This window comes from Dermacentor silvarum, chromosome 6 (genome assembly GCF_013339745.2).
Source record: "Dermacentor silvarum isolate Dsil-2018 chromosome 6, BIME_Dsil_1.4, whole genome shotgun sequence".
Classification (NCBI taxonomy): domain Eukaryota; kingdom Metazoa; phylum Arthropoda; class Arachnida; order Ixodida; family Ixodidae; genus Dermacentor; species Dermacentor silvarum.
This window is the reverse complement of record NC_051159.1, coordinates 132,163,264-132,186,244: the sequence shown is the minus strand read 5'-3', so window position 1 is coordinate 132,186,244 and position 22,981 is coordinate 132,163,264. Positions and strand designations below refer to the sequence as shown.

The window sequence follows — 22,981 nt, the reverse complement described above, 5'->3', positions numbered from 1 at the left end:
CCTATTTCTCTGCATTGCTAGTCCTGTCGGAGGCACACGCTGCACTATGCACGCACCCACGAGGGTTTCGTTTGCAGAACAACGGTGGACTACCACAGGTGTGCCAAGCGGCCGATCTGGTTACTGCTCTTCAAAGAATGAACACTGGTAACTAATAACAGGACGAGTGGAATAAACTGTTCGCCCTTTGGTGCTGACTTTCAGCTACTTAATTTGAGAAAGGCAACACACTTAAGTACCCAGGAAGAGTGCACTCAAGATATCAACGAATTGAAGCCAATTGCAGGACAACATCGACAGAGTGAAAGATGTTCGACCTTTCTCCCAAAAAAAGTTTGCTGAAAGCTCTCTCTCATGCTATGTTTCTTTCTGGTCCAGGGGTCGCTCACGATGCGGAAAATTTCGGCACGTATGCGCAGAATGCACGTCTTAGACAACGAACAGCGTTTTCTCGTATTTCTCCCATCGTCCCTTGCCTTTCTCCCGGTCTCTTGCTTTTTAAGACCTCCCTAAAATCGCGGCGATTTTAGGCTTGAGCGCTCCTTTGTTCAACGTTCTGGCGTGTTTTCGTGGGGCACGCTCTCGGTGACACCCAGCGAGCGCAGTGCCACTCATAAGTACATGAACCGGCATCCGAGTTCTTCGGTGGGGCGTGCTCTATAGTGTTGCTATACTCGAATATTCTGCCTTGGGGCATGGCACTAGGGTGCTCAACTGCTCTGTCCTGAAATGATGTCGTAGCCAGTTGCACTATATTAGTGCTGTGCTCCACGACCTGAGGCCTTAGCCTCACGGTGTATTACTCGCCTCCCAGGTGGCAGACCCAGGATGGAGTCCATGGGTAAGGAGAGAGAGAATAAACTTTATGCAAATAGGCATACGAGCGTAGGATAGCTCCTCCGGTCTGCAGTGGGTGGTCCCCTCAGTCCAGGAGTCCAGCGGCCTTAGCTGCCCTTCTCGCTCGGTTGACCAGGTTGAGCTGGTCCGTCGAGTCGGAGCTCGACAGCGCTGCCTCCCATTGCCGTGGAGCGGAGTGCGATATGGGTGTGAGCTGTGGTGTGTTTGCTCAAGCCCATACCATGTGGTAAAGCGTTGCGCATTTATCGCAGTGTGGGCATTTATAGGAATACAGCGCGGGGTGTATGCGGTGGTAGAGACTCAAATGTGGATATGTGTTTGTTTGGAGCTTTCGCCATATTACGGCTTCCTCTGGCGTCAGAGCATTGTGAGGCGGCAGTAGTGTTCGTGAAAGGCGATAGTGTTGTAGGATGTGCGTGCATGTTAATGGTATGGGCTCGGGATCGAACTGCTCGGCACGGCCCTCTCGCGGTTCCCGGTGCGCATGCGCTCGGGCGTAGCAGGCATGTGCCTGCTGATTGCTGCGTAAGGACTCATTCCCCGGAGTCCACAGGATTTGTATGTACGCTGGGAGCTGGTGCACTCCATTCAGAATGCGATGTGCGGCCCTGGAAATTTTGGCCCTGGAAAAATTTCTGCATGCTGTCTGAGAGTAGGTCAGAACTATGACGCACCCCCAGTGCGGTCTCGTCGTGATGGCTAACGCTATCGTTAGTTCCTCTGCCTCCGCATCGCTCGCTCTGGAAACCGACGACGCAATTTATTTCGGTCCCGTGATTGTCCACTACGCTGGTGACGAATGCGGTGCTTCTTGCGGTGCTGGCCGCGTCTACGTACAAGACATTGGGGTGGTTTTCATACTTTCCCGCGAGCACCTGCGCTTGGGTTTGTCGCCGTCCGTTGTGGGAGTCTGGGTGCATGTCCCTGGGAATCGGTGAGACGTGCATAGTTTCTTGTATTCATGTTGGGGTTCTTGTCAGTGCGCTGGTCTTCCGTACGGACTATCCAAGACGTTTCAAGACGTAGCGTCCCGCTATTGTGCGTAGTAGCCTTTCCTTCTGGCTTACCAGGTGGGCCTGTATGATTTCCCGTGCGATGTTGTACACCCCTGTCTCCTCGAGGCGAAAAGTAGCCGTTCCAGGTGGGAGTCCGAGCGCTTGCTTATACGCCTTGCGTATCAGCCGGTCGAGTACCTCCACTTCCGCGTTACTGAAATATAAATATGATGCCGAGCACGCAATGCGGCTCACAATCAGAGCCTGCACTAGTCGGATCAGGTCCTGTTCCTTGAGTCCCCTCTTTCTGCTGGTAACTTGTTGCATCATGCGCAAGATCTACGTGGTCGTGTGTTGTAGCTTCTGTATGTCGTATCCTCCGCCCTCGTCTTTTTGTAAGTGTAAGCTGAGGATACGAAGTCTGTCCACCTTGGTGATTTCTCTAGGACCTATTCGCAGGTGGATGGCTGGCGCCGGGGCTGTTGATGATCCTCGTGAGCGCTTCTCGATTATGAGGAGCTCCGACTTTTCCTGCGCGCATTGCAGTCTGCATGTCTCCGCGTATCTTGCTATGACGTCTACCGCCTCCTGTAATGCCTCTTGTTGTTGTCTTATGGGCCCTCCGACCGTCCATATCGTGATATCATCTGCATACAAGGCATGTCTGATGCCCGGTGTTTTTTTCTAGTTGTCCTGGGAGTTTCATCATGGCCACGTTGGAAAGTGTCGGCGACAGCACAGCTTCTTGCGGCGTTCCTCTGTTAGGTGTGTCTATTCGCTGCGACCTCACATTTACCAGCCCTATTGTGGCTGTATGATCTGTGAGAAAAGCCCTCGCGTAGTTGTACGTTCGTCGGCCGCAATTCGTGTCACTGAAGAAGAAATAAACTTTATTGAAAGAGCCGGCAGTTTGGTTTTGGTGGCTTCAGGTGGCGGCTCGAAGTCCTTGGACTCGGGCGGCATCTTCGGCTTGCCGGACGGCCCAGAGCTGGTCTTCGGCTGGTCAATGTATCTAGGGCAGACACAGTCTGTGCCTCCGATTGAGCTCGAAGTTTCTCCCTAGCTGTCTGTCCGCCGCAACGTGAGCGGCGACAGCTATAGTGTCTTTTCCGGCACATTCCCAAAGCATGCGTCCCCGCGTATCTCTCTTTCCGCGCGCATTACATGAGTCCGTCGAGTATAGGCTCGGGTAACAGTGGCGTAGGATCGCCGGGCTGGGGGTAGGCGTGCGTTTGCAGTAATCTCCAAGTTACGGCATCTGTCTTGTTTAACTTGCCGTGTGGTGGCGGGTATTCGCGTCCACGTACACCACTGCGTCACTCTTGCCAAGCGCCCTTGAAGGTCGCTCGCTCGTATGTTGCGTCGCCCGACGTGGTGCGTCGGGTGCATGTTCTTGGGGAGCGGCGGGACGATCAGGCAGTCGCGGACCGGGGTCGGAACCGTCGTCTTATCCCCGCATTGAGTGTGGTACGTTATGGCGAGTGACTCGAGGATGCGCCGGCCCGTCTTGGACAGTCGCTCGTACTACACGCGGCGGCCGCATTTCGATGGAGGCGAAATGCAAGAACGCCCGTGTGCTTGCGTTTTAGTGCACGTTAAAGAACCCCAGGTGGTCAAAATTAATCCGGAGCCCTCCACTACAGCGTGCCTCCTAATCAGAACTGGTTTTGGCACGTAAAACCCCAGAAAGGAGAAAGGACGTACTGCACCATGTCACGCGCCTCGATCAGTTCGCCCAGGATGTTGTGCAGGCCCAGCTCGAGGAACCTGTCCGTGCTCGCGTTGACAGGCTAAGGAATATTTTTTTAAATGCGAAGCATTTCTTGCCGGCGGCTCTGTCCGTCCCTCCCGCGGCGTCCCACCCCCCCCCCCCCCAGCGCATGCGCGTCCCCTCCCCCTCTCTCCTCTCCTACGCTCCCCCTTTCTCTCCTCTAGGAATCCTCTACGGAGCGGCGCCCACGTGCCACACCCCCACAGCGCATGTGCGTCCCCTCCCCTCTCTCTCCTCTCCTACGCTCCCCCTTTCTCTCCTCTAGGAATCCGGAGCAGCGCGCACGACAGGTGGTGCGACAGCTGCATACTCCGCTGGGGGCGCCACGGTAGTTACGCGGTATCAAAATGACGGAGCGCGCGCGCCTCATTCTCTCTTCTGTGCAGCGCCGCGATGAGCGCTCGGGCCGCTGCCGCGAAACCATCTCCCGCTCAAGCTAACCATCTCCCCGCTGCTTCGCATCCACACATGGTTCCCTGTAGCGGGAGATGGAGTAATTTTTTTTCAGGGCACCGTAGCCGCGTTCCTACGTTCAATGTTTTTTTTTAATGTAATATAGCATCAGCAGCTATTCGTTGAATTTGGGCAAGAAGTAGTGGCGTCTACTATCTAAGTACATAACTGTGCCCTGGCATGCGAATGTCTTAACTCTCTCCATCTTCTTGGTGCTACTTCTGCGTGCGCGTGAATGCAGGTGAGCGCTATTCGGTGTGGCTTCACGTGGACGCGGCCTACGCCGGTTCTGCCTTCATCTGCCCCGAATACCGACACTGGTTGTGCGGAATCGAGTACGCCGACTCGATCGTCATCAACGCCTCCAAGGGAATCATGGTTACCGTCGACTGCAGCTGCCTCTGGTGAGACAGAACCCAGCCAACAACGGCCGCATTAGCGAATAACTGAGGACCTTGTAACCTGACAACCACAACGCAAATGGTAGCGGTAATTGTGCTCTACTATACGTACGTTAAGAAATACCGTTTTCTTCGTTAACAAGGTAAGGTAATTTAAATCACCGAACGAACCCTTCTACTGCGTACGTTTATTGCTTTTCTCGAATATCTCATATTTTTCGCTTAGCCCTGCGATTCCCACGCGAATGTCAGTGAAAATAAATATGTTTGGCTTTATTTAATGTATGACGGTAGGGCAAGAAGTTTTCCAAAGCGTGAATAAGTCACTTACCTTTCTGCTGAAATTCCAATATTTAACCTCGCTCGCCAGGCCTCTCTAATACGGCAACAACATGCGTACAGTGACGGCCATATTTGTTGCTCGGGTACACGAATGGTTAATAGTCGAGTATTGTGTATAACAGAAAATTTTCAACGCGAATGTCGAAAATGTTCTATACAACAGCGTCATACCCTGCAAAGTGAATATAAATTGAGTTTTTTGCTGAGCGTCGTACATGCTTAACGTACATTCGTGTATCGTTTTTTTTTTCTGTGCCTCTCTGCGTACGTGTGTGTGTGTGGGGGGAGGGGGGGGGGGGTAGTCATTTATTTGTAGCGTCGTCCCGATGTAAACATTTTGTCATACATTCACTAATACAAACGTGAACGTACGTGCACAAAATCGGCACACATCGGATATTGAGCATGTAAGAAAGTAATGAGTCACATGAATGAGCCAGCCGATTCGAACTGGTTAATTTAACCGGCGCCATACTGTATATGTGGCTGGTGGTCGTTTTTGTGGAAGTATATAACAAAACATTTCCGGTGCGAGCAAATTAAACGACCTGCCCACTTATTGAAGAAAGTAAAGAACGTGCAAAGGAGTGCATCAACAAATAATAGTTTTCCATTTCGAGAACCGGCATTGAAAATATTATTTACCAATGAAAAACTGCGACAAAAATATATTTCTTTGCTTTCGTTCACTTGAAAGTACCTCAGACATACTCGTTGCCGTCTTATTTCAGGGTGAAAAACAGCAGCACAGTTCACCACGCTTTTAATGTTGATCCCCTCTATCTTCAACACGAGAATTCAGGTTGGTTATGAGCGCCTAGGCTGGCATCCTATGTGCATTTATTCAACGACGACTGTTTTCGTTTCAGGTTACGCGGTGGACTTCATGGTACGTAGGCAGCGATCACATATTCCTTATCTCAGCTGTTTTGTCCAACAGGTGCAATCAAAAGTGTCGCTACTCTAAACATCTTTTTTATTTTTTTCTGTCGTGCGTATAATCGCGCTGTTCACTCGCACTTTAGCAGTACACCGAACGTCTTCCTATATTGGTATTATATTTACCCTGAATTTTTACCTCTCAACCTCCATTCCTATAGCTACCGAAATCTTGTACGTGGATACACTTCCAATCATGACATATAACAAAACTTCGCGTTTAGTGTCTGTTTATTTTAACCGTACATAGCGCTTGTGTATAACATCGAAAACACATCCGGTATGTAAAGCCGTATTTCGTAGCACCGTGTCTCACCTTACCATTTCATCATTAAACATTTTTTTTTCTTTTTTACAACAACCTTGACCAGGTGAGATTTCTTGCGCAACACACTAGATATTGATATAATATACTGCTTCATATTGTTTCTTGTACTTTCGAAGTGTTGTCAAAATATTATGCGTACTTCTAATTTACAAGCGCGATGCAAGTTCTAATGATCAACAGCCCAGCTTTCATGTTCGGAAGCCTAACGTGGTATATTTATTTGCCTACTCACAGCGGTAAAAAAACGTTTCTGACCTGATCCGGCCTCGAATAGAACGGCTCACACTTAGAAAAAAAAAAGAGTAAAGAAATCCCGCGGTTTCGCGGCGGCGTGTATCAAACCAGCGACACCCGCTCAACAGGCGAGTGCCTTAACCATTCACCTGCATGAGCATACCTAGAACGAATTAATAAATTTTAACCAAATGCACGAGTCCCTCGCAAAAAAAAAAAAATTCATGCAGTAACTCCTCTGGGAGTTGTCGTAGTACGCGTATAAGTGTACGTAAGCATTGTGGCGTTTGCTCATCTCCACGCAGCCCGTGGTGTCATTATCAGTGTTATGACACTTGATCCAGCCAGTACAAACGACAGCTCTGCGGTGACATGAACGATCCCGCGGTTTCGCGGCGGCGTGTATCAAACCAGCGACACCCGCTCAACAGGCGAGTGCCTTAACCATTCACCTGCATGAGCATACCTAGAACGAATTAATAAATTTTAACCAAATGCACGAGTCCCTCGCAAAAAAAAATTCATGCAGTAACTCCTCTGGGAGTTGTCGTAGTACGCGTATAAGTGTACGTAAGCATTGTGGCGTTTGCTCATCTCCACGCAGCCCGTGGTGTCATTATCAGTGTTATGACAATTGATCCAGTCAGTACAAACGACAGCTCTGCGGTGACATGAACTGGTGCGGACGGCGGCGCAAGGTGCATCAATAACGCAAGCAATGTACTGCGGGTGTCGGCACCAGGTGCCCTGATGGCGTTCCGATCATCATAAGCCGTTATCGCTGTTTAGCGCCTTGTCCATCCGTGTCGAACCATTATGAGCCGAACCATTATGAGCATCGCGTCGTTCGCTATGCGCTGCAGAGACGCGGTAGAGCTGTACGCGTTCAATGGCAGCGTTACGCTGCCATTGAACGCGTGCAGCCCCAATTCCATGGCCACTGCCATCCGTGTGAAGTTCAGTGGCGGCAAATGGATCATAATGAGCCAGCAATGGGGGAGTCGTTAGCACGCGTACAAGGGCGGAGAAGGCTTTGGTTTGAGCAAGGCCCCACGTGAAAGTAACGTCCTTCTTAAGACGGTAAGTGGGCGGGCGGTTTCGGCGAAATTCTCGATGAAAGGACAGAAATACGAGCACAGTCCTACAAAGCTTCTTACATATGCGGTGGAAGACGGAACAGGTAAGTTCTGGACAGCGCGGATCTTGTCAGGGTCGCGTTGAACGCCAGCGGCACTGACAAGATGGCCAAGAACGGTAATTTGACGACGTCCAAAGTGGCACTTGGATGAGTTCAACTGCAGGCCGGTGCGTCGGAAAACAGCAAGAATGGCCGACAGACGCGTGAGATGACTCGCGAAAATTGGTGAAAAGACTATCACATCGTCTAGATAACACAGACATGTGGACCATTTATAGCCGCGAAGTAAGGAGTCCATCATTCTTTCGAAGGTGGCCGGGGCATTACAAAGGCCGAACGGCATAACCTTGAACTGGTAGAGGCCGTCAGGTGTTCCGAAGGCAGTTTTCTCACGGTCCATGTCATCTACCGAAATTTGCCAATAGCCTGATCGAAGGTCTATGGATGAAAAGAACTTGGCTTCGTGCAAGCAGTCCAAAGCGTCATCAATACGCGGCAAGGGGCAGACATCCTTGCGCGTGATTTTGTTGAGGTGCCTGTAATCGACACAAAAGCGCCAACTGCCGTCCCTCTTCCTGACAAGGACAACAGGGGACGCCCACGGACTGCAAGATGGCTCGATAACGCCTTTAGTCAACATCTTATCGACTTCTCGTTGGATCACTTGTCGTTCAGCATGTGAAACACAGTACGGCCTGCGACGTATCGGATTGGCGTCTCCGGTGTAAATACGATGAGTGACGTGGTGATCCAGTCTTCCACGTCGAGGTGGTCGGTGCCGCAGAACATTCCTGTATACCGCGGCTGAGCCAGGACAACCGTTGGGGTTGTAGGCATTGATGCGGGCCGCGTCATTTCGGGTCCTGTTTCGTCCGTCATGTTGACCACTGCGCGCGGAGCTCCGTTGTTGTTTCTCGTGGGTACCCCGCACCTCCACCAACTTGTTACGCTGCGGAAGTCACATATAGAGGTGTTTTTACAATATATACAAGAGAGACAATGATACAGGAACAAGATGGCCGGCGAGACCGATTCTACCGCTACACGCCAAATCGACGTCTTCTGACTGGCGCCACTCTTGGTGGCGCCGTAACAATATGTTATCGACATACTGTTGTACGGTTTTAACGGCTGCGGTCACAAGCGGCGCGGAAATTCAACGTTTTCTCACATCCCGCAGTCCGTAAGCTTTTACGCTTACATGCATACATCAACAGCTCCACAAAACAATACTAAGCATCGTAACTGGGCAACTAAATTTGTGTTGTATTGGCTCGATGTACGCAGATGCTCCGCAATTGGCCCATGCCCCATTGAGTGGTGTCCAATATTGTTGGACACCATATGTGGCAGTTGCAGCTGCGGGTGGCGGTTTCGCGTCGTTGTGCTCAAGTGTCAAATCTGGGCGCTTGCTGGAATTGCTCCTTTAGCCCCTCACACCGTGAATTAGGTCGTTGCACGTCGTTCTCCGCATGGCACTGAACGTATAACATGGCATATAATTTCCCAGTGTTGCATACCGTGGTTGTAAAGTGTTGTACATATTTGCATAGTGGCGTATGTGGTTGCATAACGTCTACAGGCTCAGCCAGTGCAAGCCGTCTAAGAGTAGCATGAAGGCAGGTGTAAAAATTAAATTCTGGGGTTTTTCGTGTAAAAATGAAGATATGATTATGAGGCGTGCCGTAATAATTTAGACCCCCTGGTTTTTTTTTTCTGTTCTTTTTTTTTCAGCTGTAGTCTTTGTTATTGTCTGCGCATGCTGTTTGTATTTTCTTTTATTAAGTCCATTCCTAACATTTCGCATGACACAATCCTGCTGTTATACTTGGATTATATAGTCCGGCGAGGTTGTTTGCGACAAACCTCATTAATTAACGTACTAAATTTGCCGCACAGGTTTAAATAGCGAAATTAGTATAGCAATAGCCCCTCAGATACTAATTCAGTTCTTGGAATCATCCTCACGAGGCCCTGATATTGAGATACCTGCCCTTAAATTGCGATTGAAATGACCTGGATATGCACTCAATACGGAGCCGTCGCTGAGGGCTCTTATTATTTCGATGCACGTGCAAAGGCGCCCATTTACTGCAAACCATTATCATCTCCGGCGCTCGGCAACACGCCGCCGTACGCATGCATTATACCATACCGCTCACCTTTGTCAAAGCACGTGGGTACAATAGTTTGCCAAAAAGAAATCAGGTGGTGGCCTACTGTAACGCTCCGCGCACAATATAATAAATGCAAAGTTTTTTATTATCATTCCTATGGAGATATTTTGAAATTTTACAGACTTCTACGGGAAACCTGAGCCAAACGTGTGAAATTATTAAACAGCGCAAGGAAACGTTCCAGTAGGTCGTTCAATCCTCGACAGATATTATATTAGCACTTTTTGGCATGAGTATGCTTTGTAAAATGCAGTTTTCTGCTCTGGAAGGTAAGATTACGTAAGTCCGCTATGGTATCGATGCGAGCCTATTGGTATACCATCTTGGAAAAATCGTAGCGCAAGTAAAACGCGTGCTCAACTTACAAGCGCCTTGCGTGTGTTCATATACTGTTGTTATCTACGTGTCTTGCTTACATTACGATGGTATTTTAAAATGTGAGTTGGTGATTAGTGAGGATTTGTTAATAAGATTACACTCACGATTTTCGATGATTAGATCTGTATTTGACCGTCCACATGGCTCAGGACAACTGCAAAGGTGTGCCATCCCTGTTTTCGGTGGGATATATATTAAAGGAGAATTTCCGAAATCCGCATTTAACGGCCTCTACACTTAATATAACAGCATTGAACCCCTCCGGTAGTCGTTGTGTAGAACGCTTAATCGAAGCAGGATACATAAAAGCTTGTTTTGGTACCACCAACAGCACTGGCAAGTGGGTCTGAGCCGTCGATTCCGCAGCCTCAAGTTGTGGTTTGTCCTGAGGAACTATGGCGTGGCTGGTCTTCAGGACCACATTCGCAGGGTGAGTCTGTCACCAAATCTACAGAGATTTCTAGAAAACATGTGTGCATGGGTGCGTGCATATCTAGTTTTCACCAGGATGACACAGCGTTGGCGTAAAATTTACATGCCTTGCTGAGTCTAAGTCAACATGATGTCTGCCTTTCTGTGCACACATAAAGCTGCTTGATTCTGCTCCGCTTGTGTGAATGGCTCTTCGACCCATCCATTATTGAGTTATGAGTACCGCAATGCAGTCAAGAGTTCGACGGAATACCGTCTGGTCAGGTAAAAGCATTGTTAAAAATGAAGCAGCTCACTGACCAAGGTCAATATAAAAATAAAATGACGTTTCAGGATCGATACGGATCCCGTACAGAGATTGTGAACAAGTTATCCGTGTGGATCCGGAAAGGTAATTTTATCTTTATTTTCACCTTGGTCAGGGACCTGCTTCATTTTTAACGATCACCGCAATAAAGCAAGCCATGACGCACAGAACACAATACAGTATTACGCATCGTGGGATAACATAGAATAGCATAGCTCAACGAAGCGCACCAATAGCATAATAGCGTAGCGTAGCAATAGCGTAGCATAATATACTGTAATTGAAGCCGTTATTTCCAGATATTTTGCACAGTCACACCGAAGAGAAGCAATCGTCTTGCTCGGCATTCATTGTACTGATTTTGGTGAGGTTTGATGCAGTTAACGGCTAAGTCTACCGACTAATGAAAGCAGGTTACCTTGCTTAGTCATTTAATTCCTTAGGTCTAAACTTGTAGATTGTCATGAAGGAGACACTTTAAAATCACGGCGACAGCACCGCGAACGCTACTCGGCAGTCCACATAACTAACAGCGATTAGAGCACTGCACGGGCTCGGGCTTACCCGAAAGCCCGGGCCCGGCCCGGCCCGTGGGCCGGGCCGGGCCGGGTAGAGCATTTTTTTTATGGGCTCGGGCCGGGCTCGGGCACGGCATGTGCTTTTTGACCCGGGCCCGGGCCGGGCTCGGACTTTCCGGTGGTGTTCATGCAACGTGCAAAGAGTTATCCTCGCACGTCTCGACTCTGAAAAACATGTCTTTTTCGGTTTCGAGCCGGTTTCGAGCCGGTTTCGAGCCGAGCTCGGGCCGGGCTCGGGCCTAAGGTAAAGGGGTGGCGGGCGGGGCCGGGCGGGTAACGTAGATTATTTCCGGGCCCGGGCCGGGCCCGGTTCTCGCCATAAAACTTTTTTGTCGGGCTCGGGCGGGCATCCCAACGTAAAAACTGGCCCGGGCCGTGCCCGGGCTGAAAATATCGGCCCGTGCAGTGCTCTAACAGCGATCACAGCAAGGACTTTCTTGCAGCTCAAGGAAGCACAGGTACTTGAAAATGACTGCGGGCATTAAGCAGGGCGTTTGTTATAATCATGATGTTGCTTTGCGAAATTAACAGCTTAGTACGTTGAATTTACTAATGTAAACGCAACTGCAGCTGACCGCCCCAGTTGCCATCAGTTCAGGAACAGCAGCGCTTTTGGTGAATAAGTGCCGCGCAGTCAAACAATGAACTTTGTCACATTTAATGAGTCACATCGTCGGCTGTTCTGCAGGGCGTTCACATGGCCGAGATCTTTGAGAGCCTCGTGCAAGCGGACAAGCGCTTTGAGGTTCCCGCCAAGCGACACCTGGGCGTCGTTGTCTTCAGGCTCAAGGTGAGTTTTTTTCACGGATTCATGTCTCACCATTTTGCGAGCGCCGGCTTGTCTGCGGTTTATACGATGCGCCTCCTCAGCTATCTAGCCACCATACCTAAGCTGTTCATGCATTTTCGTGCGCATGCGCGTGTGCGCGTGCGCGCGCACGCCGGCCGACGGATCCAGTGCGGTTCGGCGCGTTGCATTCTATGCGTGGTTAACCCTGGAGCGGCGTTTCAGGTGGATAATCAAAGCATAAACATGGAAAATAGCGTGGGGCATCTGACTGAGAGGCGAGCACCTGTACAGCATGTAAAAAAAAATGCTTACTACGTATAATTTCACAACATTTAGCTTGATTTTAAACCGTTATAACTGGCTTTCTCACGACCAGCAGTATGTTTTAAAACACCCAATTTTCGCATTTGTCGACTGAAACATCTGGCAATAGCATGAGGGCTGAACTAACACTGAAATTACGATTGTGCCAGCGCCATTCGCTAGTAGGATGTTTGACGCCGGTTATAAGAGGAAGTAACTGAAGTGAAACGAGTTGAGACTGTCAGTTGTTGGTCAAAGACAGTGGTAAACTGGTCAAAGACAGTGGTCAACTGGTCAAAGGCAGTGGCCAGTATTTATTCCCTTTAAAACTACACGTTCAACACAGTTCAGCCACTTACAGTTGCTTCGGGAAACAGTTATGACAGGTTCGTTTTGCAAATCTGACACAGATGCTCGGCCCAACTGCTTAGACCGTGCGGTTGCAGCCCACAAGTCGAAGCCAGATTAGTTGCGTGGGACACATTGACATTATAATGATATAATTCACTGAGATGTTCAAAATCGAGCACATTCAAGGAGACTTGTGGTGTCCTCTTTATGCGGAGGTGCTTCGTGAACTGATGAAGTGAGCAGTTCTGCCTGTGCTTAAAAAGATGTTTCGAAACATCGCGCTGCACAATGTAGTTTAGTTTTGCTCTTTAAGGTATCACAAGCTCGGCTCTACTGCGTAGAATAATACGTAGGCACTCCTACTGCCGTTGTAAAGGACTGCTTTGTGGTTTCAATTCGATGTTGTAATTAACGGACGTGTTTCGCGAGAAGACATGCAGTACCTAGCCGTAACGACGACCGGTTGGTGCTGTTGTGAAAAGGGTGTGCCGTATAATCGAATAAAGGCTGCTGCGTTATATGAACAGCCGATCCCAACGTTTTTAATATATTGGCTCTCGATATTAAAAGGAATTTTTTTTAGGTCTTGAGCTCGTATCTGAATGTTTGGAGAAAAGAAAATAATATTTTTGGCGACAAATGCAGCAATTCTAATGAAGTTGGCTGCATTTAAAGAGGAAACGTTACACGCCAGTAACGATAGGAAGTGAATTTTCAATTTATGTCACAATGCTTTTAGAAAAATACTTCAAAACTGAAAAAAAATTCAACAAGCTCAAGTACCAAGATGACAGCTCCGTATCTAAGCGATAAAAAATCACAATTTTTTAAGCGGCACCTAATAGTACATCTAAAGTGTACATGTAGATGTGACGTATTACACATTGGTCTGAACTATAGAGCATACCAATAATTTTTAGTGGGACTTTTCCAGTACATCCTAGACACTGTAACAACTACAAGTTACCTGTAAACTCATAGGCAGCACGTGTCCGCTTGAGATAATCTAACAGATGCAATTTACAGAACCGCGATATCTGTTTTTTGGTGCAGGGTTTTGGATTTGGGTAAACTTTGTGCTTCTATTTTGAAGCGAAGATTTCTTTTGGAATCCTGGTCCGGTCAGACCGATGATTTAACCATTAGGCCACAATCGCACAAATATTCATATCGTGCCAAAACCAACTGGCTGATCGCCGCGTGTGTCGCAGTTGGTAGCACGGGTACGCAAGAGCACATAGGGCGCGTCTGTTTCCTTTACTCCAAAGATGAAGGAATTAAAACCGCAAATTTATAACATTTGATTACTCACTTCATGAAAGCTTCGCTTCATAGAATTTCAAGATGTGCATTGGTTCTACCTAATTATTTCTAACTCTTAAATTCTCGGCAATTTTGTAAAACATTCCAAGTCCTAAATCAAAATTCTACTTGCTACTACTGGTTGAGTTTAACTGTCTCTCTCAAATGCAACAAGTTCCATTCAAATAGGTCCAGTGGTTGTATCATGGATTTCTGCGTTCCATTTGCATTTTAAGTGGGAAATCAGACTTGGCCCGGGTTAAAGCTTATTCTTTACTGCATTTTTTTTTATTCCAGGTGATTTCTGTCAGTTATTCGTGAAGCATATACTAGATGGCACGCAGTCGTACTAAGAGCCCCGAATGATGCTTTCTCTGAGCGGTCGTTGCGAAGAATGGAGACAGTTGTCGCAAGCTAATTCGTAAAAAAAAATGCGCGCCGAACTGTTCTTTTAGGCATTATTACACTGCTTACATTTCAGTACAACAAATCACACCAATAGAAGTTCGATGGAAGGCTTGCAGGAGGTATTCGTCTTATATGCGCATTTACAATCTTCACACCAAATATTAAGGTTGCTGCTCTGTGTGAAATATAATGTCCGCAGTAACGATATATTAAAGAAAATCTTTACGCTTTGATCAAAATATCCTGCAAGTTTTTACACGCTGAATTAGCGGGAATATTTTTTTCATCAAAATTTATCGACATGCACGGCGCACCTTCGCGTTGCAAGAGCAGTAGACCCCTTTAGCTCTACACAGCTTCTAATATCAAAGCTTCAATTTTTCACGAGTCGCACTGGTTTGAGAAAAATGAAACTGCATTCCAGGCTTGACAGCAGAAAACAGCTGAAAGATCCTTCAGGTAATGTAGCTCACGCGTGCTTAGTACCTAGCATGCACGAAGCGAGCGAGCCGGAGTGGGCCGTGACGTCACTCGTGAGAGGGCGCCACTCCAATTTCTCGCAGCTACTTGTGCAAGCAGCCTGTACCAAACCGGACTGAGTCGCTTCTTAGAGTCGGAATCTTAGTAAAAACATCCAGAAAGTAAATTTCCACCCAATGCAGGGTGAATCAAGAGGGCGACCAGATGCAGGAGGGTTGCCGCGATAGACCTATAAGGCGAAATGTCTACTAACTCCAGGTACCGCCCCCCTCATTCCGTTCCATGATACAGGGCCCCAACGCGACCACGGAGAAACTACTGAAGCGCCTGAACGCGGGTGGTAAGCTGCACTGCGTGCCGGCCGCCTTCAAGGGCAAGTACGTGATCCGCTACGTGGTGACGTCGACGCACACCAGCGAGAAGGATATCCTGCGCGACTGGGAGATAATCTCTCACACGGCCGGCGAGGTGGCGCCACACCGCATCACCCTCGCCGAGCTCAAGAAGCAGGATCCCGAATTCGGTGAGCAACAGTGTAGGGAAGGTTGGAACGAGGGCTTCGCGTTGTTGGTCAATGGCCTCCGAGGTTTGCAGGCAGCACTGGACCCAATATCTCGGAGGCCACAGTGGCCTGAATACGCCAAGTTCATCGCCCCCAAAATGTCGGTGACAGAAACGACACAAGTGCGCAAAACGGTCACTGCGCGCGTGCACCAGCGGAATTGCTTGTTCATTTTTGATGTCGCGGTGCGTTCGGATGCTTCCAGTGACTAGCGTGTTAGGCGCCCCACCAGAAAGCGGGGTGAGTTCAATGCTCTGATTTGCTTCATTTGAGTGGCGCAACAACGATCAACAAGAAAACGTTCATTGAGTATCGAGCTGCTTTGATGCCACTAATACTAAAAACAAACACACAACAAAACAAAAATAGAAAAAAAAAACACTTGATATACTAGAAGACATGCCGAGAGCAGCAGAATGGATACGAAGGGAAGCCAAGCGCAATCGGAGTAACATGCCATTTCACATTATGAACAGCTTAGAAAACTTGAAGAAAAAAATAAAGAAACAGAAAGAGTAATGGAATATCAATGGGACTAGCCTTTCCGCTGCACTGGTCTTAACTCGGTCGATGGTATATACAATTGTGGTGGCACTTGATGAGTCATGTATATACTCTCATGACCCGACATGCACGCACAGGCTCCAGCCTGCTGCTGTCCAACAGCCCGATGACGCCCAAGGTGGTGAACGGCAGCTACGTGGCGCTGTTCGAGGGCGAGGAGGCGCTGAGGCAGCTGGTGAGCCGCTACTCGAACAGCTTCTCGCTCACGAGCAAGGAGAGCCCCGAGCTGCGCCGCCGCGTGCGACGTTTCATGCTCTCCCAGAAGCAGCTCAGCCTCGACTCGCGCATGGACCTCGTCAACTCGCTCATCGCCTCCTCCAGGGGTACGTGTGTAAGCTATATTATAGCCGCTTATATTAGCCCAACTTTGGCTGGCTAAATTCGGCGGGCAAGGGAAAGACAACGACGACTGTAATACAGCTGGAAGAGCTGTTAACTTTGCGATGACAGTTTTCTGCCCGGAAACGTGAAATGCAAAGCCTTGTCGTCGAAACTCGTGAATGGCGAGCCACATTCGTGGAGAAAATGGGTAGCCAGTCGGCAAGCATGATTTAACCACCCATAGTACTTTGTGCAATTTCACAAAACGCAGAATTAACAAAAACACGTTTTTTTTTTTTTTTTTTTGCGATCTGGCCAGACTTTTCAGATGCAACAATGCGCTGTCTCGATCCCACTGGCATTGATACAAGTTCGCTTGAAGTGTAACGATTTCCGAGCGTACCTTAATTGCACTATTAGCACTTTCTTTGTTGCGTTATGTGCTGCAGTCATTCTTGCAAATAACCGCCAACTGGCAGTGCTTTCTGGAATGAAGTGAGCCCACTTATTGTATAAGTAATCTTTATGTCACTGTATTTAAGTTTGAATAGCGACAGCGTGATAGACCGCGACAGTGTGATAGAAAAAAGCGAGCGTTAAAGCTAAGAAAAGACAAGAATTGCAACATGGTACTAAATTATTGCTGCTTATCTTATGGGATCATAGAGAAATAACGAGAGAAAAATGCACCTGCACACTTAATCCGTTCTTTACGTGCAGACACAAAGAGGCACGCCTAACCTAATTTATGAACTAATACCGACGATGGAGAAACTACCGTGGTAAATGTACTCCTTGGAAGCAGAAAGTGTTTAGTAAATTTGGATATGTGACAATCAGAACGGACGAAATCAATATTTCGAACAAATCATGTTGAATACGCCGGTGTCTTCTATTCTGCCTCGGGAGAGTTGCAGTGTCCTCGGCAGGTGATTTCCTCCTCCCCACAGCGCTTGAAAGCACTTTTTTTTTCGTGTATTCGTTTTCAGGCCTCCAATCATTAATAGCCGCCGCCATCTGTGATGAATGTGAGTGCGACGTTTTCATTTTGTTTGCTACTAGTTTAGCTTTACTTTTAAGTTTCGAATTGTTTTTTTTTTCGAATGTCTTCAATTTTTTGTATGACACTGCTGATATTGCGCCCATAACTGCTTAGTTGCTTTGTGTGACACTCGTCACGTTTCGGAGCTTTTCTGGTCAAATTCTAGAAACAGTCGGTACTGCTGCTTGGGTTAATGCATGTGAAGAAACGATCTAAGCAACTCCACCCCTGAAAGGGCCAAGGTTGGGAAAAAATTCGAGCGGAAGGATATGATCGTCTTACCACGTTAGAACATGTGGGAGGTATACGTCGGCAAGGCGGCAATGGTAACTGATTCTGGTTGCCGCTGCTCAAACATGGCTAACTAAAAAAGTGACAAGACATAAAAAATTTCGACGCCGGAAGCCATTGTATATAGAAATAAGACGGCGAGAAGCAAACGAACTAATGAAAAACTTCTAGGACTTTAAAGCTTCGCCTTTATGAGTGGAACGCGATATCATTCAAAGATCCCTGACCGCTTATCATGCTTCCCGCAACTGCAGCTTATGTAACCGTAATGTTTATACCGGGATGCGCTGGCGGCGAACGCTATGCACCAAGGCGAGCTTTCTGGTTCTTTTTTTTTCTTTCCCCCGCATGGTGGGCGCCGCCGCTGCCGCGGATACGTGGAGGCGCGCGCCATCTGGATGGTGTTGCAAGCAACCGAGTGGGGCGCACCGCTCCACTAAGACAGACCTCAAACGGCAACTGGAAAAGTGATTTGTGTTAGAGTTTCCGCGCAACAGAATTATGTTTTCTCGTATATTAAATTACAAGCCGGCGCTATCATGTCTGTAGGTTGTGTGTAAGTCGTAGTTTACGAATTTTCTAACGCATTTTACTTTGAGAAATTCAATTAGTTCAGTAACGCCTATGCGCCACGCGTAAGGCCTGTGTGGTTCGAGATTATTTTGCTCTAGCGGACAACGCCGCCGACGCCGACCCCGACACCGGATTTTCTGCGACACGGGGCCCTTAACACCGTCGCGTTAGAACAGTTGCCGCATGAGTACTTTCGACCTAAAATATAGAACACAATTACAGGCTTCAGGAGACCTACATTACGGAAGAAGAAACTCGTCTACGTGGGAGCTCGCGCTGTGTATACGACGCAGGAAACGCTATTGAGATTGACCGCACATTTAGCAAACGGATGCTGACACTCCATAACCCGCACTGCTTGCAGCGTGTCCGTGTACATTCGATTCGGTAAAAGTGACCTGTGGCACCTCTACCTTTACAAAAATGAGTATAGACTGTCTATAGAGTGTCTTTAGACTTCTTTTAGACGACTTTGCCTTTCTATGGATTCGTTCTTTTGTGGATACAGAATCTACAGACTGCCTGTTGACAAAAGGTTATAAAGTTTCTATTTCTTTTTGTCTACTCCCATTCCATACTCGGTCTGTAGAAAGAAGTCGATAAGATGTTTGTTTCTTTTTGTCTACTTCCGCTCTATAGACTGCCTATAGACAAAAATCGATACAGTCTCTATTTATTCTTGTTCATTATTTGTCTACAGACTGTCTATAGATGAGAATCTAAAAGGTGTTGATTATGTTTGTCTTCTCCAGGTTTATATATTGTCTATAGACAAGGGTTGATACCGTTTCTATTTCTCTTTGTCTATTCCGAGTCTATAAATTTCCTCTTGACAAGATTCGTTGATTCCAAATGTCTACAGAGAAAAAAAAGAGTATAAATGTCACCAAAGCTATAAATATCACCATTTAATCTTTGTCATTGAATTGCGCGGTCCTTAATGATTACTTTATTAGATAATTATATTCCGCCTAATTACATAATATGTCTTCATTTATGAATCAGCTTCTCAAATATTATAATTAGATGAAAAGTGTCAATGAGAAAATTGGAGAGCTACAGGAAAAACTCTCACTACAGCTTTCGGTTACTAAATACGTGCTACATAAAAGTGTTTTTCCGAGCGTGAAAAAATCCCGCGAATACACGCGAAATTGCCGCGCGACTGGCCGCTCGAGGTACTTTTCATGTATTCACGGGCTTCTTTCATACTCGGAAAAACACTTCTATGTAGCACGTATTGAGCAAGAGAAAGCTGTTCACGAGTTTTCATGTTGTTCTACAATTTTCTCATTTACACTTTTCATCTAATTATAATATTTGACAAGTTGTTGAATTCATTAGGACTAATTATGTAACTAGGCGGAATTTAAAAAAATTATCTGAGTATCTCCAAGCGACGGAAAACCACATTAGCTTGGTTCTGTCCAGCTGCGTGGCATTTGAAATTTTTCTAATCTTGGTACATGATAGTTGTGACACCCTGTATATTACATAATCACGGAAGGTTCTGTTAAACAGATTTTGCCCGCTCGCGCATTCAGGGTTCCTTGCAAATTTATTAATTACAGGCATTAGGCTTTTACCAGACAACCCCAACAACGCCTACTCACTATCTGCAAAGAATCGAGCTACATCTATTTAGCTGCTGGTACGGATATTACTTGAATATCGCTACTGCGCACAGCGAAGACCGGACGGACTGTGGATAGACGCCGCTAAGCGTGAGTCCTTAAGAACTGGCGTTGTAAAGCTGAACGGTGCCCGGTACAGCTGTTTCTTGCAAGAGTGGGACGCCCTTCTAAATTCCGTAAACAAGCTGGCAGAACGCCATGTTTGCACCATACTGTACCTTGAACTTAAGCTAACGACACAAGTTCGCGCGGACGCAGGTGTGGATGCGGCCGGTGGAAGCGAGGAAAGCATCAAGGACAGTGGACCTATCGCCGAGGGAGACGAGGATTCTGGCGTGGGAACAGCCCAGAAGGCCCTGGCGGCCGCGGGGCCCTCTGGGTCTCAGCCTGGGTCGTGCGTCTCCTGCACTCGCCCGCTGGCCAGAAACGACTCAAGACACAGCGAGTAATGACTCCGCCCCGAAGCCCGTGCCAACTTCCAACGTCAAAGTAGTGACGTTGTCTCCATTACATGTCCGTGTATTAATGTACTTGTCCCACAAAGGGCCTTAGTTCATTTACTTTACTAGTTCCAACCCCTTCCACCTCCGTCGTGCAAATTTGCTGCTTGCAGTTCTGTGCCGTAAAGAGCTTACAATCCGCATACGCTACCCGGCTCTTTCTGGCAATTGGCCGTGTCGTTTCAGTGTCGGTTCCACGCTTCGCCCAAAAGCAGTACAATAAAAGTGCGCGTTCACTGTCACCACACTCACTTTTTTTTTTCTTCACTGTAGCGCCTCGAGTGAAAATGTTCGACGTTTCGACAGTTGTGACTGGACTGCTTGCCTCAGTTGAGACAGCGGTCTTCGCTTAAGACCGGTTTTCTGAGGGGTTGGAATTGATCGCTATTAAAAATGGCACCAGTTGCGGCTGGACTGCTTGCTCTCGTTGGGTATGGTCTAATGATTAATGGCTGGCTGTAGTTATCATCTAAATCCATCATGCTTAGGGAGTGAAATTCTGCCTGTGCTTTTAATAAGTAGTTTCGCGTCGTTATGCAGCACTGCCGCATTATTAGTGCAATCAGGTAGAAATTAGGCTCGCATAACAGCGATAAAATCAGTCGACAAGAGTCAGCGTAACACGGAAGTTTGATGCGACCAACTGGTCTCGTACTAAGTTAGCTGATTCCAGCTAGAGATTAGCTGAGATCAATAATGCTGGCTATTTTCATTTCAGTTCTAAGTTGAACCGGATAAACTTTAAAAGGTCCAGCAGAAACCAGATTTAATTCCGACTGGCCGCAGCAAAATCTTAATTCGCTTGGGGCGCAGCTGAAAAATGCTAATTTGTCGTGTGTAAGTCAATGTAAATGTACTAGTACTTAGAGCCAGTAAATGCAATCACGTACACTGGCAAATTGCATGTTGCAATGTACTTCAATCCTCCAGCTTACTTCCACTTACATCAGCACGGCGATCGTTATTTCATTTGCCATGAGAGCCCGCGAATATACCGTAGCCTGTCGTGCTTTGTTATTAACCTGTGGATAATAGAAAGACACACCCGTCGAGCTGAAGCGAACAATCTGCCTGTGTATCGGATATTTGTTGTTGACACAAATGTTAAGTAAACTGAGAACTTCATGGGCACCAACATGAATCCTTGTGTCATTTCTTTTTTTCGGTTCCTTTTCTTCCTCTGATAAGCTTGGGTGTAATTAAAGACGAAAGGCGTACACGCTGTACTAGAGCACATGCCATGTGGCGGTTTAAGACCAGTGGCATTCTTGCTGAGAAGCTACAGTTATGTCTGCACTTATGTTCTGCCACTGCTTGCACAGGGTTGCCTGGGCGGTTGCGCTGCGTTTGTGTCCTGTCACGTGAGTGGCTTGAGACGCAGAAAGTTGTTTGCCTCGTGATGAAGAAATGGCGTTCTTTATTTTTTAAACCCCCCCCCCGCCACACACAAACATCGATATATATATATATATATATATATATATATATATATATTTCCTTCTCGCTTAACAAGACCTTTTAAGTAAGTTGAAATGTGTACGTGCCTATCGTGCGAGTGTTAGAAAATGTGTTGCCGTACCTTTCACCGCTCATGATCGGTAGCACTATGCCAGGCCTGTGGTGAGGTGTAGGACTTCAAGCCTATTTTAAACCCAGCGCTTCTCTTGGTCTATCTCTCTCTCTCTCTCTTTTTTTTTTGTTTGTTTTTTTTTTTTTTTACAGCGAAGCTGTCAATCAATAAAGCGCTCAAAAATGCTATTTGCCAGTTCTCACTGTTTTCTGAAAGAAATAAAACTATACTATCCACGACATTTATATTTTAAGGGAATGTGGGAAATGTTAGCAGCAAATTTTGAAGTGTCTATGTCAATTAAGGGTTAAATGAAAACCACTAAGCTCTTATTTTGGGCCCATTTAGAGGCGTAAGAAAATGCTGGAAAAGTTACCCCAGTTTCCTGGGAGGACCAAAAGCGGTAAATCTCTTATATTTGCTGCAAATGGGTGCCACTTTATGGGTAACGTTCAAAGAAAGTCCTAAGGGTGTACCTTAATTATGTGCGTTCAAAAAAACTTCCGAATACGCGTCCTCATGCAATTTTTAAGTGTTATACCGGGGCTTGTCGGTGAACTATAAAGTGCTTATGTTTCGTTGAAGAAGAAAGCATGTTGTGAGCGACGGGTACAATGTTTAAACTGGGTACAAGTTAACTACAGCCTTTGTAGAAAATTACTTATTCAAGCGTTCAACAGTATCATACCACGGACATCCGCAATATTACCCAGAGCCCTAAGATGGCTGTGAAAGACACCAACTTCACATTCAGTGAAAACATTATTTGTAGTGAAACGTTTCTGTTCCTGGGCCGCTTTAACGTAAAACGATTCCAAACTGTTTTGATTCCAAACTCCTGACGTCAAATTTACGTAACCACCGACGCAAGCATCGCGCGGTGACCCGCAGTGTTGTCTGAACAACCCAATCAAACATTCTCCTCGTTTCTAGGAGGTCACCTTTGTTCGCTTTCAAAA

At 47.1% G+C, this 22,981-nt stretch overlaps 1 protein-coding gene across 1 annotated transcript in view; it reads left to right on the top strand.

Moving 5' to 3' along the window:
• LOC119456021 (histidine decarboxylase) overlaps window positions 1-21,560 on the top strand; it is a 55,285-nt gene extending 33,725 nt beyond the window's left edge. Inside the window, exons 8-16 of the mRNA XM_037717614.2 lie at window positions 4,319-4,481; window positions 5,552-5,622; window positions 5,690-5,709; window positions 10,346-10,444; window positions 12,020-12,121; window positions 15,257-15,488; window positions 16,169-16,414; window positions 17,402-17,440; window positions 20,211-21,560. Coding sequence (XP_037573542.1) covers window positions 4,319-4,481; window positions 5,552-5,622; window positions 5,690-5,709; window positions 10,346-10,444; window positions 12,020-12,121; window positions 15,257-15,488; window positions 16,169-16,414; window positions 17,402-17,440; window positions 20,211-20,401 — 1,163 coding nt within the window. The 3' untranslated portion in view covers window positions 20,402-21,560. The remainder of the gene's footprint in view (window positions 1-4,318; window positions 4,482-5,551; window positions 5,623-5,689; window positions 5,710-10,345; window positions 10,445-12,019; window positions 12,122-15,256; window positions 15,489-16,168; window positions 16,415-17,401; window positions 17,441-20,210) is intronic.
• Window positions 21,561-22,981: the final 1,421 nt, after the last annotated feature.